This window comes from Natrix helvetica (assembly GCF_964273705.1).
Source record: "Natrix helvetica genome assembly, chromosome: 1".
NCBI classification, from domain to species: Eukaryota; Metazoa; Chordata; class Lepidosauria; order Squamata; family Natricidae; genus Natrix; species Natrix helvetica.
The window spans coordinates 80704266-80722952 of NC_138548.1; the positions used below are offsets into that span (position 1 = coordinate 80704266).

Below are 18687 nucleotides of genomic sequence, written 5' to 3' on the forward strand. Positions count from 1 at the left end.
GTTTAAGAGTAATCAACTCTTTTCCCTTGTATGTTATTATCCCTTCTCTGGTTTTTTAGTACACTTCGTCTTTAGTTGCTTTTGGGCAAATGTTACATGCACTTCTTTCAGTAGCCTATGTCTTCTGGCATAATTGGAATGCACACGGTAAGCCTCATCAATGTCTCCTCTCAACTCTTGTTCCTTTCTCTGTAAAATTTCAGTGAAGATTTCGATCATTTTTCCTTTCAGGTCTTCCTCTTTTTCTTCAACTATGTTTTGGAATCTTAGATAAAATGAAGCTCTTTCGTTTTCAAGTCAGATTATTGATTCATCTAACTCTTTATTGACTTGTGCATATTTCAGCTCCATTCTTTCCACCTTCTGATCTGTTTGTTCTATTTTTGTTTCAATGTTCTGGATTTTCTGTTCGTTGATTGTTAAGGCATTCTGTATCTTTTCAATTTTGTCATCCATGTTTTTGATATTTCCTTTCAATTCTCTCATTTTATTTTTAATTTCTTCATGGTTTCTCCTCGTCCCTTCGTGATTTGTAGCTATCGCTTCTTGGGTTTTCGTCATTGTCTCTTGTATCATCTGGAGTATCAATTGCATACTTTGCATTGTTTGTGCTAGTCCCGTTGTTCCTGCCATCGCTCCACCTTTCTCCAGCCCCAATGCACTTTCGATAGATCTTTGGCTTGAGGGTGAGGATGTTCCTGAAGCACGGTTGGATGCTATTTTTTCCCTGTCTTCACTAAATTAATACTAGTTGCCATCTTTATCCCTCTATTTATCCTCGCCCACAATTGCATACAGGTTCTACTTTACTTCTACTTTATCACAAATATCAGTGGTTATATATCTCAATATTTAACAATAATTAACCTTTCTTAATATCATGTTTCAATATCTAGACAATCCTATATATCATTCTATTCTATTTTTAATCCTTAACTATTATATATCACAGAATTATATATCACCCTATTATCTTATGCAAATAAATATCTCTCAGTTATGTCAGTTATAAAGATACTCAGTTCTAATAATTAGTTTCTCTATGGTTTTCTTAATCCACCTTATGTCACAGCCAATTTCAACCACAGTCAGTAATCACAGCAGGCCCAAGGGCAAAGACAGAACAAAGGAGGGGGGGATAAAAGAATTCTCCAACTGCTCCAAAACAGCTCTTTTTCTACTGTCCCCTATCCAGTTCCAACTCCCGAGGAGAGTAAGTACTGTATATTTGTAGAATGTTTCCCCCCCCCCCAAAAAAAAACTTGAGCTCTTCGTTACCTGGATTTATTGTTCACGATTGAAACTCTGCTCAAAGTTCAGCTATTCTTTAGAAAGAAAAAAGAGCAGAAAAAAGAGCAGAAAAGAGAAGAAAAAACAACAACCAGCCTGACTGTTATACAATCCTTTGTTTTTCAACTGCTTTCTCTATTTGTTTCCCTCTTATGCGGTCACCATCGCTATAGTCCTTTCCAAGTGACAGGATAGATCCCTGTCCGTTTAGTGGGTTTCTCCTACACACTGGGGAGTTTGCCTTACCACCCCAGTGCTTCAGAGTTTCCCCCTGAATCTGCCGATCCCTTCAGGTTCCGCAGTACTCAAAAATGAGCCCAAACGACGAAGTTTCAGTTACAGGTTATGGGATTGCCATTCCTCAATCCTAGTATGATGATGTCACTGCCGGAAGTCCACCTTGCATCTGTTAAATATATTACTTGTACATATTCCCCATTCCATGGATTACAGTATGAAATTAAATCTTGCTTTTTTAAATTTATAAATGAGTACCTGTATTTTGAGGCAATATGCGTTATAAAGCATTTACTGTAGTACTGTATATTTATTAGGGCTTTCTAATAGGAAATATAGGAAGTTATTAAATAATTTCACACTATTTTTTGTGTGTATTTAAGATGATAATTTAGTGTGAGTGTGGAATAATCAGGATAAGATCATAAACTGTGCAGAAAGTTATATGACACTTGGAATAGCTGAATTTTTCAGTCTAACTTAATTCAAAAATTTTCTTATGTTTTTGTAATTTGAAAATATGACAAGCAAATTTGCACAATTTAAGAACTGAATAGTGATAATATAATCCATCTTTAGATGTATGCATAGTCATTTAAATGGGTTTCAATTAAAAATTTAGCTTTTCAAATATTTCCTGGTTTGATGTTTTGTTATTTCTCAAAATTTGTACTACTGTTTTCAAAATCTGAGTTACAGGGGTGTAGAATTTCAAACTTCAATTGCAAGGAGTTGTTAAGAAATAAAGAGAAAAAGTAGTATTAGTAGAACTGTTTAGTTGATTATTATTCATCATTTTTCTCAAAATAGACCCAGAATTTAAATGTAAGCTTTACAAAAACTAAATACCTTTATTAATTGTTAGATCTTGGCTAAAATTAAAGCAAGTGGGATGTGTTTGGTCAAACTGCAAATAGCCCCTAGCAGGACCCAGGTTTGCTAATGCATTTTGGATAATTGAGAAAGCCAAAGAATACTGAAAACAACTATGCACCACAGATATCATTTGGTAAAATAGCAGTGAAGGCCTTAGAAAATATTCAGATATTTTGTGTCTTATCCCCATAAAAATAAAAATTGTGCCAGTGGTTTTCCATGATACTCCGTAATTGGATTTTGAAGAACTAAGGAAGAAATTGTACTAACTCTTTTGAAATCAGAGCACTCCTCACACTACCACGAGTAGCCAAGAAATAATACATCATATAATTAATCAACCCAGAGTTCTCATTTGAGGCACAAATAACTAGGTTTAAATTATTCTAATTTTGGACAAAATTGTGATTAGTAGTGGTGAAGTCTATAATGCTTTGAATGGTAAAATAAAAAGGGGGGAAAAGGACAGTCAGCAGCAAGGACTTTATTGCAAAGGCAGTGGGTGCACCATTGCATTGCTTGACCTGAAGGATCAGGTTGAGGACAGATCTTCTTGGGGAAAATCAGTGTGATTGCACTGATTTGATGTCACATAATCATCATCACAACCTGAATTCCATTTCTGAGAGCCAAGAACTCTTGGTTAGAAAGTTGGTTATAAACTAGAGAGATCTGGGTTACTTACAAATATTAAGCAATATTTCAGTAAATTTATCTCTTGAGATTATTGAGCAAATTAAATAATCCCACTTAACAATACCACAAATATTTAATTCATTAATTCATCCTGGTTTGGAAATTGGCTTTGCTTTCAGGCATTTTCAGCAGGCAAAAGGGAATGATGATTGAATTCTGTTTAAAATAGTTGTCCATTTGGAAAAAGAATTACCCCGTTTTGATATACCGTGTTTCTCCAAAAAGACGACCCACCTTGAAAAGAAGCCCTATCATGTTTTTGAGCGCATGCAATCAAATTAAGCCCCACCCACAAAATTAGCCCTAATTAAGACTCTGCTCACCGCGGGGTGAAGGGGATGGGGTGAGGCACAGGTAAAAAATAAGCTGGAAGGCATTTGAAAGCGAAACAGAGGCCGGGGGGATGTGTGCGAGTGGCACCAAGCAGCCGCAGAAAAAGAGGGCCAGCAGTGGGCTCCTGCTGGGCGGGGCTGTCGGTGCCACCACTGCGAGGACCCTCCAAAAAGAAGGCCTAGCATTTGGGGGGGGGGGTCAAAAGAAAATAAGACCTGGCCTTCTTTTTGGAGAAACACGGTAGCAAAGTTGTCAAAGGTACTTTTCCCCACTTTCTTCCAATTCTAAGTTTCCTTCCTCTCTTTATTTAATATATATTGTCATAATTTCATAAGCACCATTTTTGACAGTTGTCTCCTAATTGTATTTTTATTCAAAAGTTAGTATTAGATATATTGTTAACCCATCAATTCTTCTCTCTCTTGTAGGGGGACTAGAGGGCTGAAGAGGATACTTGTTTAGCAAAGTTGGTAAGCTGCTTTACTCTTTTGCAGTTTCTACACGAGTGAATTTAGAATGTACACTTTTTAGCTGACATCATTTAAATAAAGTATATTGTGTGAAATATTTATTACAGAACATAATGTTCTCAGAAGGGGATCTTAAAGCACCAGTATAAACTTGGTATATCACACTTTAAAAGGTGGCAGAAAAGGTCTGGATTCAGAATTATTTAACTGTAGTTTTTAATAGTTATTTTATGGTTATTATAATAGCTCTGAAAATAAAATGTTACAGATATTTTCTAAATTAATTATTGGAAGAAATGGTTTAATTTCTCAGTATTATCTTATTTTCATTTAATATAAAGTTATTTTGCTTAATAATAACTTGAGAGATTATTTAGTATTTGTCATTTGTTTTAATAGAATATTTTAGGAATATACATTTTCAATTTTATGGCCATTTATTATGAAGTAAGTTAAATCAAAGTTTTAGGACTTAGTATCAGATAAGTGTATGGCTCATAGTTTTGTTTTGTAAAACAATTATGCTGCAAAGTTGTTGAAAGTCTTGAGATAAAAAATTGGATTATATGCTTATGTATCTTGATCTCATAACTAGTTCTATGAATAGGACTTTATGGTTTTTTCCCTTTTTTATCAAAACACTTTTTAATAGGACTACTGGAAAGAACAAACTTTCTTTTTCTTAAAACGAGCATCTGAAGGTGTGGGGATTTGGTAACCTCAACAGAGCAAGAAAGTGGAGAAGGCAGAGAATGGAGTTGCAGACTCTACAGGAGGCTCTGAAAGTAGAAATTCAGGTTCACCAGGTAAATAAATTTTTCCTTTTTTCACTTGCAAAACCTATTAGAAACAGTTTTAATTTCAGGAGATCAGGCTAAAAATGCTAGTTTCTTGGTAAGTTTTGGCACATTTCTAAATTCAGCATTATGGTTAGTGTTTGTCTGTTTCTATTTCTTTTGTTTGTTGTCCACAATTTTCTGGGACTCAAAGAAGTATTCGTTGGTTTTCCATAAAATATATATTTCGCTTATACATATATATGAAACTTATAAATGATATTAATTAAAAGTCTTAAGAGACACAGACAGAAAAAGCAAAGAAATAAAACAAAAATAAATTTAGTTACCGTATTTTTCGGAGTATAAGACGCACCGGAGTATAAGACACACCAAGGTTTTGAAGAGGCAATTTTTTTTAAAAAAAGTAGGTAGCTAGATGGAGGGATAGAGAGGGAGAGAAAGAAAGAGAAATACAGTAGGTAGGTAGGTAGGTAGAGAGAGTAGTTAGGTAGGTAGATAAAGGGATATATAGAGAGAAATACAGTAGGTAGGTAGGGAGAGAGAGTAGGTAGGTAGGTAGATAGAGGGATAGAGAGAGAGAGAAATACAGCAAGTAGGTAGGGAGAGAGAGAGTATGTAAGTAGGTAGAGGGATAGAGAGAGAGAAATACAGTAGATAGGTAGGTAGAGAGAGAGAGTAGGTAGATAGAGGGATAGAGAGAGAGAAATACATATAGAGAGAAATACAGTAGATAGGTAAGGAGACAGTAAGTAGGTAGGTAGATAGAGGGATAGAGAGAGAGTAGGTAGGTAGGTAGATGTTTCCAGGTGTATTTATCCATGTGCTGGAGAAGGAAATCACTGACAAACCTTAAGATTTTGTTTCTTCTGGCACAGCACTTGATCAATGTAATTCAGTTAAAGAGCTTTCTAAAAGGGAAAAAAAAGTTTTTGCACTCTGCAAACCTCTGGAAAACGGGCCCGTTTACCTTCTGCTGGTAACCAAAGTGAACAGAAGTTGCCCCTGGGCGAATAGTTGAATGCCAGTGAATAAATAGCTTGCATATTCAGGAGATTCCTACAAGAGGGATAGAATTCTTTTAGTTTTATGTTAGTTTCCAGTAGGTTAATAACTTTTGCGTATCATATTTTTTTCAATATAAGAAGCTCCATAAGACACACCTAGCTTTTGGGGAGGAAAACAAGAGGGAAAAATCTGCCTCTGCCTCTCAGCATCCATCCAGTATTCATCTGGCTAGCGTCTTTGCAGCAAACAGCAGGGTCAGTTTCAGCACATTATTGCAGTCCCAGCAGGTGGCTTATCAGGGGTCCTCTCTGTTGCATCCACCACCGGTTAACTGAGCTGAGCTGCTGCTGCTGCAGGGAATGTTGGAGCCTTCACTGCCAATCAGCTGATTAGCTGTTGGATCGGCCTCCCGGAATACCGTCAATCAGTTAATGGTGGCAGCAGGAATTGCTGGTCACCACCGCTTGCCACCGCTGATTGCCGCTGCAAAATGGTGATTGGTGGTGGTGGTGATGGGCAATCCCCGCCACCTAGAACAACTGATCGACGGTATTCCGAGAGGCCGATCCAACTGCCAATCAGGTACTCTGCAGCAAAAGCTCCAGCCTTCCCCATCAGGGACGAATGGCGGCAGCTGTGACAGGCGGCAGTTATGATCCATCTCCCCCCGTCTCATTATTCGCTCTATAAGAGGCACAGACATTTCCACCCACTTTTGGGGGGAAAAGTATGACTTATAGTGTGAAAAATGCCTGCCTTTTAAGATGGCCATTGGCATTTTAATTCCAGGCATTTTAGATACAACTGATTGCCTAGGTTATCTCCAACATGCACAAAAGCAGTATTGTAGAACTTTGTAATTGGTTCAGACAATTTATATTTGTTAGGCAGCGATGGCAAAAGTATGCTGTCTGCTAAGATAGCGATACCTTTCTTCCAGATCTTTCTGAAATACAGGTTGGGCAATTGCCAGTTGAAGAATGTTTGTTTAGCCACAAATCTTTAACTTGTGGTTTGTTTGACTTCGTTCTGATCCTGTCCACTTTACTCTTCATTTTTACCCTTGGCATGCCACCTAATGCTGAATGCTGCCATCAACTTGGAAAAAGTAGTCTGTTCATACCTCTTGAGGTATAGTGTACCTCTTAATATGTGGCTTCTGGGAATTGAGGAATTCCTTTAATAGTTGCATTTGAACCTGGGATCATTGTTTCCACAAGGTGGTGCTAGGGGACTATTATTCTGTATTTTGACATTATTTTGACATTTAAAGTAGGCCTGTATTTTATCTCCCATAATATCTAAGTACAATGTGCAATCTTTCAGGTCATCCACTGATTTGGGATGGTATGCTATCATTATGCTAAATAACATCTAGCTCTGATTTCAAGTGAGTTAATAAATCTGTATCTCTCTATATCAGTATCTTATTTAATGGAAAGACTGAATAAGAGCTGTTGCACTGTATCCACGAAAAAGCTAGATTTGACAGCAAAAAATTCATTAAATTGAAACAGCTATGGTTAGTGTGCCATTTTGTGGTCCACCCAGTACATGGAATCTGGGCAGAATAAACTTCTGCAATATACTTTATACACAGCTTTCTATAAAAACATCTCAAATTTTAATTGTTAGGCTTTTGAGTAAAAAACTACATTGCTGAATCAGCATCCATAAAATGCTTTAGAAACTGGATTGCCTTAAAGGAGGCATGCATATCAGAAAAACTGTACATAGGATGAAAAAGATATGACAGATGCTTTCTTGAAAAGAATTTTGATGGTCAAATATGGCTTGGATTACTTTTAGAAAATTGTTCCAGCTCTTAAAATTTGATTATAACCAAGATTTGATTATACAATACATTCAGAAAGTATTCAGACCCCTTCATTTTTATCAATTTTGTTATGCTGCTGCCTGATTCTACAGTTGTTGAAATTTATTTCTCATTAATCTACACTCAATATCCCATAATGACAAAATGAAAACAGTTTTAGAAATGTCTGTAAATTTATTTTTTAAAAAATGAAATATCACATTGGCATAAGTATTCAGACTTTTTACAACAATACTTGAAGTTTAGCTCCAGTGCCCCCTATTTCTCTTGATTGTTGCTGATATGTTTCTACAGGTACATGTTGATTGGAGTCCACCTGTGATAAATTAAATGTATTGGACATGATTTGGAAAGGCACATACCTCTCTATAGAAGGCCTCATAGCTGACAGTACATTGTGCAGCAAAAAAAAGCCATGAGGTCAAAGGAAATGCTTGCAGAACTCACAGACAGGGTTACTGCAATGCACAGATCTGGTTACAATAAAATTTCTGCTGCACTGAGGGTTCTTAAGAGCACAGTGGCCTCCATAATTCTCAAATGGAAGAAGTTTGGCACAACCAGGATTGAACCCAAAGGTCACTATAACCAAACTCTAGAGTTCTGATGTGGAGATGGAACAGAGTTCCAGAAGGACAACCATCACTGCAGCCCTCCACTGATTTGGGTTTTACGGCGAAGTGGCTAGACTAAAGCTTCTCCTCAGTACAAAACACATGAAAGCCTGCTTGGTGTTTGCAAAAAAGCACCTGAAAGACTCTCAGACTGTGAGGAACAAGATTCTCTGGCCTGATGAAACTAAGATTAAACTGTTTGGCCTCAATTCTAAATGTTATGTCTGGAGGAAACTAGGCACCGCTCATCACCTTCCCAATATCATCCCAACAGTGAAGAATGATGGTGGCAGTATCATGCAGTAGGAGTGTTTTTCAGTAGGAGGGACTGGGAGACTGGTCAGAGTTGAGGAAAAGCTGAATGGAGCAAAATACAGGGATATGCTCAATGAAAACTTGTTTCATAGTGCTTAAAACTTCAGACTGAGCCGAAAATTCAATCTCCAACATGACAATCCTAAGCATACAGTGAAGACAACACAGAAGTGGCTTAGGGACAACTCTGTGAATGTCCTAAAGTGGCCCAGCAGAGCCCTAACTTGAACTCTATTGAACATCTCTGGAGAGATCTGAAAACGGCTATCCACCTATGGTTATCATCCAACTTAACTGAGCTTGAGAGGATTTGCAAGAAAGAATGGTAGGAAATCCACCAATTCAGGTGTGCAAATCTTGTCACATCATACCGAAAAAGACTTGAAGCTGTAATTACTTTATCAAAGTACTGAATAAAGAATGGTCTGAATACTTATGCCAATGTGATATTTCAATTTTTTCTTTTTAATAAATTTACAGACATTTCTAAAATTCTGTTTTCATTTTGTCATTATGGGATATTAAGTGTAGATTAAAGTGTAGATGCAAAAGAAAATAAGACCCTGTCTTATTTTCGGGGAAACACGGTATATGAATATAATTCTGAAACAACTGCTTCAGAAGTTCAAAAAGAGATGCTTTGAACATTCTTCTGGACTTTCTGGAGCATCTTTTTTGAGGACTTTTACAACCCTATTTTTTTTTGTTTGATAAACAATTGTATGGTATGCTGAAGCAGCTAATACTTTGCTATCTAGAGTATTTTACTCTTGGCATACATATGTCTGAGTAAAGGTGGTCTCATGTAATATCTCAAAATTATTTTTTTCTAGCTGAGATTTTTAGAGTTTTGAAAGAATTATAATTTTTGCAACCTGCTCACTTTAAAAAAGTAGCAAATTTATTTATAGTTTGGCAGACATGTGACAGTAGTATATAAGGAGTAATGACTTAGCTGTTAAAGAGATTGTCCATAATTTCCATTGCTTTTGGTATCAGAAAAAGCAACAATAAAACATAACATTTTTATCAGTTGAAATAACTTTTAACTTATTTATAGCATCTCTTGGAGTGACCTCACAATTTTAGAAGATCAAAGCTGTATCAGCCACTATACATATACACATACATACATACATACATACATATATTTGCTGACACTTTATTTAAACGAAATTAGTATATCAGTGATTGCATGACATCTGTAGATAAAAATAAAAATAAAATAAACTCTAGATGATAGGTGTCAAACTTGATCACATCACATGATGTATTGTGATATATTATGACTTTTCTCAATAAGGGTGGCGTTAGCATCCACGAATGGGTTAACATGGTCTGGGCTCTGATTGGACTGAATCTGATTATTAATTAATTAATGGTCTATATAACCCGCCTTGTGAGTGTCCTCACCCAGCTTTCTGACTCAGTCCACTCTGGGACGGTCATGTTATCCATTCCTGTCCTTGTTATTTAGCAATTTATCCTTACCATCTGCCAAACGTCATTTACGTGAGTTTCTGGCTGCTATCTTACTGCTAGTGGGTGTCAGGTTATCACCCACTGGCTGCTGGGCTTTGCCCCACAGGCCCTGCCTCTGCCTCTGAAGGGATCAATTACCTTTTCCATTGAGGCTTGTCCACGAAGTGAGGCAATTTAAAGTGACAAGAAGCCTTTTCCGCGGCTATGGCTGCAAGGCTAATTGCACGGATCGGGATATCTGTCGGGCTGGCTGACGCATCCCTTAGCAAAGCTGACCACATTGCGATGCAGGTCGCAGCACCCGCGCAAGTTCGCCCAACACCTCTTCTGAGGCGGAGCTCAGCGGCGGAGTGCTAGAACCGCACCGAAGGTTTGAGCGCCGGCTGGGATTTAGCGCTCCGAACGATCTACAGGGTAGGGACATTGCAAAGCCTGAGACCGTTAAAAAGAGCATGAATATGTGGCGTGGCCACCATTTTAAACTGAGCGGAGTCGCACTAACGGGCACCATTTTGTCTAACATCACTACAGGGACATGACGGACCCAAACCAGGGCCTCCTTTTGGTAGGTCAGGCCCCTCGCTCCCCAGCCAGACCTTCACCTGCACAGGCGGCTCCAGGGGAAAAGGCCAGTACTAAGACCTCCTCTTCCTTGCCCACAAGGGGTCTAAGTCTAAGAAAGTCACCAAGGCCACGTCTAAAACTAAACACCTGGAGAAGCAAGGGCACTCCCCAAGGCATGCAAAAAAGGGGGAGGTCCCACCATCTCACCCCAGTCCACTGCCCCCGCTGCAACTGGACATCGCGCAGGGGCGTTTCAGCCTAATGCTGCCCATTAATACATCTGGGCTGTGGGGTGACATTGCTCCACGTGTACTGATTAGGGCCCCTGAACCCACCTTCACCCTGACCGCGGTGGGGCTTCGGCAAGAAGACCATCTGACAGCTTTGCCAAATGTATCACCCATTATCGCAGTACCATCCTCATTAGGTATTCAGGACTTTATTGCAGAAGCCATCCAACAGGAGATAGCGGGGCTCCAACAAAAGACCCAAGTGGGGGTTGACCATCTATCCCCCATCGAGGCACAATGCAGCCCATCGCCGGCTTCTGAGGAGGGGGAAATTAGGAATGTGGATCTCTCAGAAGAGGGCAAACTGACATGAAACATAAATGGAAGCTGGCCTCAGAGCCTAATGGGGGGGGGCTTTTTGGAGATGCGCTTACTCCACTACTTGTCGAGGGCAAGGATAAGCGTAAGGTTCTTCCCTCAAACTCAAAGAAGGGCTTTCCTCACCCTGCCTCTTACCCTAGAAGGCAGCCATTTCGGGCTCAGGAATATGGGTGAGTCATTTAGGTATTCAGATTATTCTCCCTTGGGCTTCTGTCCCCAGACGGAAGGAGATTTCAGGAGATTGTACAGCGGTTCGGAAACCTGATGGTAGGCGTGTTTGCCTCGCAACACAACACCCAACTCCTCAGATTATTTTTGAGTTTCCAAGGACCTAGATCGGAGGGTCTGGATGCCCTCCGCCGCCTCTGGCCCAGGGGTCTCCTGTATGCATTCCTCCCAGTGCCTCTACTACCCAGGGTGACACCCAACTCCTCAGATTCTTTTTGAGGTTCCAAGAATCCTCAGATTCTTTTCGAGGTTCCAAGGACCTGGATTGGAGGGTCTGGATGCCCTCCGCTGCCTCTGGCCCAGGGGTCTCCTGTATGCATTCCTCCCAGTGCCTCTACTACCCAGGGTGATCCGCAAGGTTGTCAGTGTAGGAGCGGAGCTCATCCTTCTGGCGCCCTACTGGCCATGGCGGCCGTGGTTCGCCGAAATTCGGACACTATCAGCGGAGAGACCTTGGCGGATTCTGGCGGACAGGATTGTCCTTTGTCAGGGTTCAGTGGAACACCCAGAACCTCAGTGGTTCCAACTGATCGCCTGGTGATTGAGTGGCGCTCTTTCCAGAGGGGTGCACTGAAAGCCATGGTTATAGATACCATTCAGGCGTCAAGGAGACCATTGACTGTTCGCATCTACAATGCCACCTGGAAGTTCCTCACTGGGTAAGAAGGTGTCTGTAGCCACCATAGGAAGGTGGGTGCGTAAATGCATTGCAGCGGCCTATGAGGCTGGCCAGGAGCCAGTGCCGGAGGGTGTTACTGCCCACTCTACTAGAAGTGCAGCTACCACCGTGGCACGGGCCACTCAGGCATTTCTGGACGAAATCTGTAGGGCCGCAGCTTGGGCATCCCCTTCTCCATTTATTAAAACTTACAAGTTAGACAAGTTCGCGTTGGCAGATGCCACATTCGGGTGCAGGGTTTTACAGGCTGTTGGTTCTCAAGGTTTTAGTTCGGAACAGTCTGCAGCCCATGCTTGAGTTAACAGGCTTGGGTATGTCCCATTCGTGGATGCTATCTCCACCCTTATTGAGAAAGGGCGTTGGTACTTACCTGATATGCCTCTTCTAATAAGGTGGAGATAGCATCTGGCCCGCCCGTTACGGAAGACTGTTGCTCTCATTATCGTCACCTTGTTTGTCCAGAGGATGGTTGGCAGTGTTTAGAAAGGTTCTGTTTTTCTGTGTTGGCTTTGTGGTATTAGTAAATAATGGTTGGATAACACGTTGAGTCTGTGGTTATTTACTTCGCCGGAAAGCTGGGTGGAGACACTCACAAGGCGGGTTATATAGACCATTAATTAATAATCAGACTCAGTCCAATCAGAGCACAGACCGTGTTAATCCATTCGTTGATGCTATTTCCACCTTTTTAGAAGAGGCGTATCATGTAAGTACCAACACCCTTTTTTGTGTTTGCGGAGCCAGGGTGGCCTGTGCCCTCGGGTCACCAGTTTGACAGGCTAACGTTAGATAGTCATCCTAATGGCAATGGTGGTTTGTTAAATGTTAGGCAACTACATCTTTTAGAAACTCAAATCAGCATAGCTGATAATTTAGAAATATTGAAAATTATAATTCAGCTGTAATTTCAAGTTTATTTTTCAGCCTGCTTTTAATTTAAATATTAAATCAGGAAGTTTTGAGACAAAGTTTTCTTTGGAAATGAGCGTCAGAAGTGACATAATTTTAAAGTGTCATTTTAAAAACTTGTTCTAGATATTTTTCACTATCTTTGCTTATGCTACAAAATCTGAGAAAATAACGAGTCTTAGGCATTGTTTTAATATTTTTCTCTTTCAAAGCTTTTAACATTCATTCTTTTCAGGAGGTTGGATGTCACCCTATACTTTTCTAACATTATTTGCTTGTCTTAATATTTCTCCATTCATTTTCCTATTTTTAATAAATATGAAGGTATACAAGTACACAGATTAATCAACTTCTCTTTTTTTCATCATTTATAACTTTCAGTCACTCATTATTTTTTTCTATCAAGCATAGTTACTTTTATCTTTTAATATATTAATTTTCAGATCCATACTTTTTGTTGCATGTTACGATATTACTATTATTATATACATAACAATGTGAAATCACAGTTGCCAATTCTTTAACTGATCTTGGCTTTCATACATATTGAGTTCTTCTCAAGAACTTTGGATGCTGTAATATTTTAGCACAGTATATGTTTGGATCCAAGCAGCATGACTTTTTGTAATTGACTGATGGAAAGTTTGTTAATGTTTAGATTTTCTAAGTAGGATCCAAGAATTTTTGGTATGACACCCTGTGTGCTGATAACCACTTAGTCCACCATGGTTGGTTTATGCCATAATGTTTCAACTTCTATTTTCAGATGTTGACAGCTTGTGATCTTCTCCAATTCTTTGTCTTCTACAAATAGTTCTTAATTTACAACCATTCACTTAGTAATTGTTTAAAGTTACAACAGCACTGAAAAAAGTGACTTATGACCAGTTTTCACACTCAGGACCATTGTAACATCCCCACAATCACATGATCAAAATTTGGGCACTTGGCAACTGACATGTATTTATGACAGTTCCAGTGTCCTGGGAGTATGTGATTTCCATTTGTAACCTTTCCGTCTGGCTTCCTCCAAGCAAAGTCAATGGGAAAAGCCAGCAAAATTCATTTAACAACTGTGTTAAATGATTCATTTAACAACTGTGGCAAAGCTGGTCATAAAATGGGGGGCAACTCACTTAACAACTGTCTTGTTAGCAACAGAAATGTTGGGCTGAATTGTGGTTGTAAGTCAAGGACTACTTGTATTTTACTCTCACTTGGTATTGCCATAGCAATTATCTGCACTTTCTTCTTTTCAGCCACAATTAAGTCTGGTGTGAAGACTTAATTTAAACCAAGACCTTATCAGTTGGAAGTCCCACAGTACTTTAATCTGCTCATTTTCAATTACTTTTTCTATGTTTCTTTTCTTTTTTATGTTCCTACCAGTTTTTCATTAAAGGTAAAGGTTCCCTCGCACATGGGTGCTAGTTGTTTCCAGTTCTAGTTTTTCATTACTGGCATACACTTTTTACATATGTTCCAGTGAATCATTTTGGTGACTGTTATGGTGTTTATAGGCAATTTGTGGTACAGTTTCTTCTGTTTCTTTGCAAAGCCTGCACTTAGAACCATTTGATGTTTTTCTCAATTCTGGTCTTGATTGCATTAGTTCAAATGGCTTGCTCTTGAGCAGCCAAAGTGGACATAAATAATTTTCCACGTATTACGTTAGAAGATAAATCTGTCTTCTAATACTTTTATTAAAGTGTCCTACCTTCTATCACTGAAGTTGTTCTAATTTAACTCTTATTTCTTTCACTTTGTCCCAAAGAAAATTGTCTACTTCTTGCCAAAACCACTATGATGCCAAAAGTTGTTTCACATTCAAAATCTCACATTACCTTTAATCCTTTGCATATTTTGTCAAGTTTTTCATCACAGATCAATAATGCTTTTTAGATTTATGTTTATTATTTTGCTGTGTATATGTAAATTATACATATATAAACATTTTTACTTAAATTCTTTGATCCTGATGCTGTTGTAACTTCTGACTTACAGTCTTTGATTACGGTTTTGTGTCGTCTACTTGACTATTTCTAAAAAAGTGTCTATTAGAAATTGTAACATGTAAAATGAAATTCACATAATCTATATGATCTTTAGAAAAGTAAGTTTAAATGCCTTATCTTTTAATTTAATGATGGACTCTTTAAAACCTATGAGATAAGATTCTATTCACTTTAAAATTGTTAATTCAGCAAAATAATCATACTTCGGATACTTGAGATAATGTTTAATTAAGGTATTTTCTTTGTTATTGGAGATACAATAAAAAGTTGGAAGGTGAACTAACACAATTTAGACTTACAATACTTTGGCTACATAGAGTGCTGCCACTCAGTGATGCACACATTCCTCTAAATTATATCTCTAGTAAATGGAATCTGTCAATATACCAAGATTAATGGATGCTTTGTGCTGGGGTGATACTTACCCAGATTTGCATCTGGCTTTGTTGATGTCAGTTCTTTGTCACCCATATGATGTAAATTTGATATTTGATTGCTATTGAAGAAGTGTTTAGAATGCTGCCCTGTTAGATATTTGGAGTTCTGTTTACATCATTGTAGTCTATGGAAGTGGAATACTAAGGTGACCAATTTTTTTACAATGAAAAGGAGGACAAATAAATTGGAAAAAAATATTGTAAATAAAAGAAATATTTTATTCATTGCAACAATAATACACTAAAATATGATATATGAATAATAAAAACATTTGTAACATTTTATATTGTAATTATGCTTACATGCCTGTTAATTATTATTTAAATGAGTACTTTTCCATTGAATTAATATTTTTGTCAATGTATCATTTAACAATATATTGGAAATATCTGAACAAGAAATATCCTTCATATTGAATTTTACGGCAAGTGCTGCAGCTAGAGTATCAACATTCAATCTCGATTTCTCATTTGTCCAAAAATCATTGGCAATTGAAAAAACTCTTTCAACTGCTGCATTAGTTCCAGGGCAGCACAACATAAATTGAACAAGTATAAATAAATTTTCACATGGAATACGTTCATTTTTGAAATGGCTGAAAATATCCACCCATCTTCTATCAATTTCAATGTTTTGATTTTCCCATTGTATTAATTTTTCAGAATTTAAATATACATTCAGTCTTCTAATTTCTTCAAAGAGACAATTGTCGTCTATTTTAATGTCTAGCATTTCTTTAGATAAAAACTCAACACAAGGTTCAATATCTGTCCAATATACTTGCGATGAAGTAAAAAAACACCATAGAAAACTGTTATTTCCTGTGATGTTTGTTTCAGACCATTCTTCGATATATTGAAAACATGTTTGGTAAAAATTCTGCACTTCTTTGATAAACGTTTCCATTATGCCCGGATTTGATTCCTCTAAGTCTGACAATTTTCTTTTTATAATTAAAGGAAGAAATTTATCTTCAAATCTAGATTTATATTGAAGGATAAAGTCATTCAAAATTAGACTAACTTCTGTAGCTGAAATGTGTTCAATCTTTTGAATCGTTTTGTGTAAAATAGTTGCTTGATTATGTACAAAATACATTAATATCTCAGATATTTCATTATTGAAAAACAATTCCAGGATTTTAGGACATTTGTCTAAACTTAAAAAAATATGAACGGAGAGCCTCAAATAATTGTAGAACATGCTCTACAGCAGGTGTTAGAGCAAGCCATCTAACTTTTGAATATCCTAAAAAGTTTTGTATTCTACATTCGCTTCTTCACAAAATTGTTTTAAAGTAGCCACACGAATGGTAAAACAAATAAAATACAAATAAATTGCAGTTATTATTACTTCTACATCAATTGGCATGGCACATGACGCTGTGTTGTTTGCATTTGACAAAATATGTGCATTACAACCTATTCCTAGTATTTTCTTTTGGAGTAAATCTTGTAATTTTACATACACATTATTCACCCCTTTGCATCTTCGCCCACCAGAATTTGTGTTTGTATTATCAGCTGTTAGGGCAACAACTTTGGATTTCAAATTGTTTCATTTATTACCGGTACTCTGTATAGATGGTTTGACAAAATTTCAGCAGTTTCACCCGCAATGGATTCTAAATTTAAATTTTTTACTTGAATCCCCTTGGTAACATTAAAATATCTTACTAGTGTTGGATACAATTTGGTTTCATTGTGATTTGATGCATCAGATAAAACTGTTACAAATGCTGCAGTTTTCAAGTCTGCTGTAAGTATTTTATCACAGTAATTTTTAAATACTGATTTAATAATAGCCTCGCATTTTGTCCTGGCGCATGAAAATTTAGCATTGTGAAACTTTTCAATAATTTAGTTGTACAATCCATACTACGAAAACTTTGATTGTGAATTATGGTATGAAATGCAAATGTACCCTCCATTGCAGCTAACTGTTTTTCATCTTCAGAATAATCTGAAGTTTTTAAAAAACCTGTTACTTTACGACTGGAAACTGATGCATCTAATAATTGCTTATGTTTGTTAGTGGACAAGTGTTTCGTTATAGCTGCTCTGCTGCCCCCAACTGCAATACAAAATTCTCCTCTGCAAATATTGCAGAAAACAATAGCATCTTTCTTTGATATGAGGAATGGAAATTCCTTTTTCAATTGATCATTGAAATAGCATTTCCTCTTTTTTGATTTTTCCAGCCCTAATGAAATTTAAAATTTAAAATAAAATATAAAGCTACACAAACGATGCAAGCACATTATGAATAAATAAAATTAATTATTACAATTGAAACTTTAATAACATAAGCGAATAAACTTTACTAAAATTTAAATTTAAATTATTTTACACTTCTGTTGACAACAGGGTTGTATAAACTTGTAAATAAAATTATACATATTTGGAAATTATTAAATAGATAATGAATTAATAAAACGTGAATTGTACTTACCTCTGTATAATTGAATATTCACTGAGGAAGAAATAATTACCGTGAGTCATTCAATTGCCGACGTGCCGTGAGTCTACTGCGTGCGTATGTGCTGTGTCGTTTTCGGTAAGAAGTAAACAAAGCCACTTGCGCGTGGCGCTCTCTCTCTCTCAAGGTTTCCTGTATGGAGCACATGCGTCTCATAATCGCATCTTATACCGCACTATACTGAGCCTTGACGAATTGTCATGTCAAATATAAATACATCACATAATGCGCAACAAATTAGTCTTCAAATATCGAAAAGGAGGACATGTAGGAGGACACTTTTCAAGGGAGGACAGAACTTACAAAAGAAGGACTGTCCTCCCTAAAGGAGGATGATTGGTCACCTTAGGAATACTGTTGACTTGATCCTGGCCTATCTTGGCTGATAAGGTCTAACAAAGCAATTACTGACTTGGTAAGCATAAGTGGCATTGAATTTCTCGTAATCACTTCTGAAGGAGGCAATATATCCCCTTTCCTAAAGAGAATCTCCATGGGTCCAAAATATGCCTGCTTTGATTATAATTTAACTGCTCTTAAATTATTCTAGTTACCACTGGCCTTAATGCTATACTGCGGGGATAGACAATTTGAAGGGACTTGTAGGCATATTATGTTTTAATAGACTTCTACGACCAACTCATCTCAATTACAAGTATTCCTTGACTTATGACCACAATCAAGCCCAGATTTATGTTGCTAAGTGAGACCTTTGTTAAGTGAGTTTTGCCCCATTTTACAACTTTTCTTGCCACAGTTGTTAAGTGAATCACTGCAGTTATTAAATTAGTAACACGGTTGTTAAGTGAA

General features: G+C 37.5%; 1 protein-coding gene across 4 annotated transcripts in view; it reads left to right on the plus strand.

Moving 5' to 3' along the window:
- PHF21A (PHD finger protein 21A) overlaps positions 1-18687 on the plus strand; it is a 162656-nt gene that overhangs the window by 60716 nt on the left and 83253 nt on the right. For all 4 annotated transcript variants that reach the window (XM_081939233.1, XM_081939232.1, XM_081939235.1 and 1 more), the window contains exons 2-3: positions 3861-3902; positions 4555-4708. In XM_081939233.1, the coding sequence (XP_081795359.1) occupies positions 4655-4708 (54 nt within the window). In that variant the 5' untranslated portion in view covers positions 3861-3902; positions 4555-4654. The remainder of the gene's footprint in view (positions 1-3860; positions 3903-4554; positions 4709-18687) is intronic.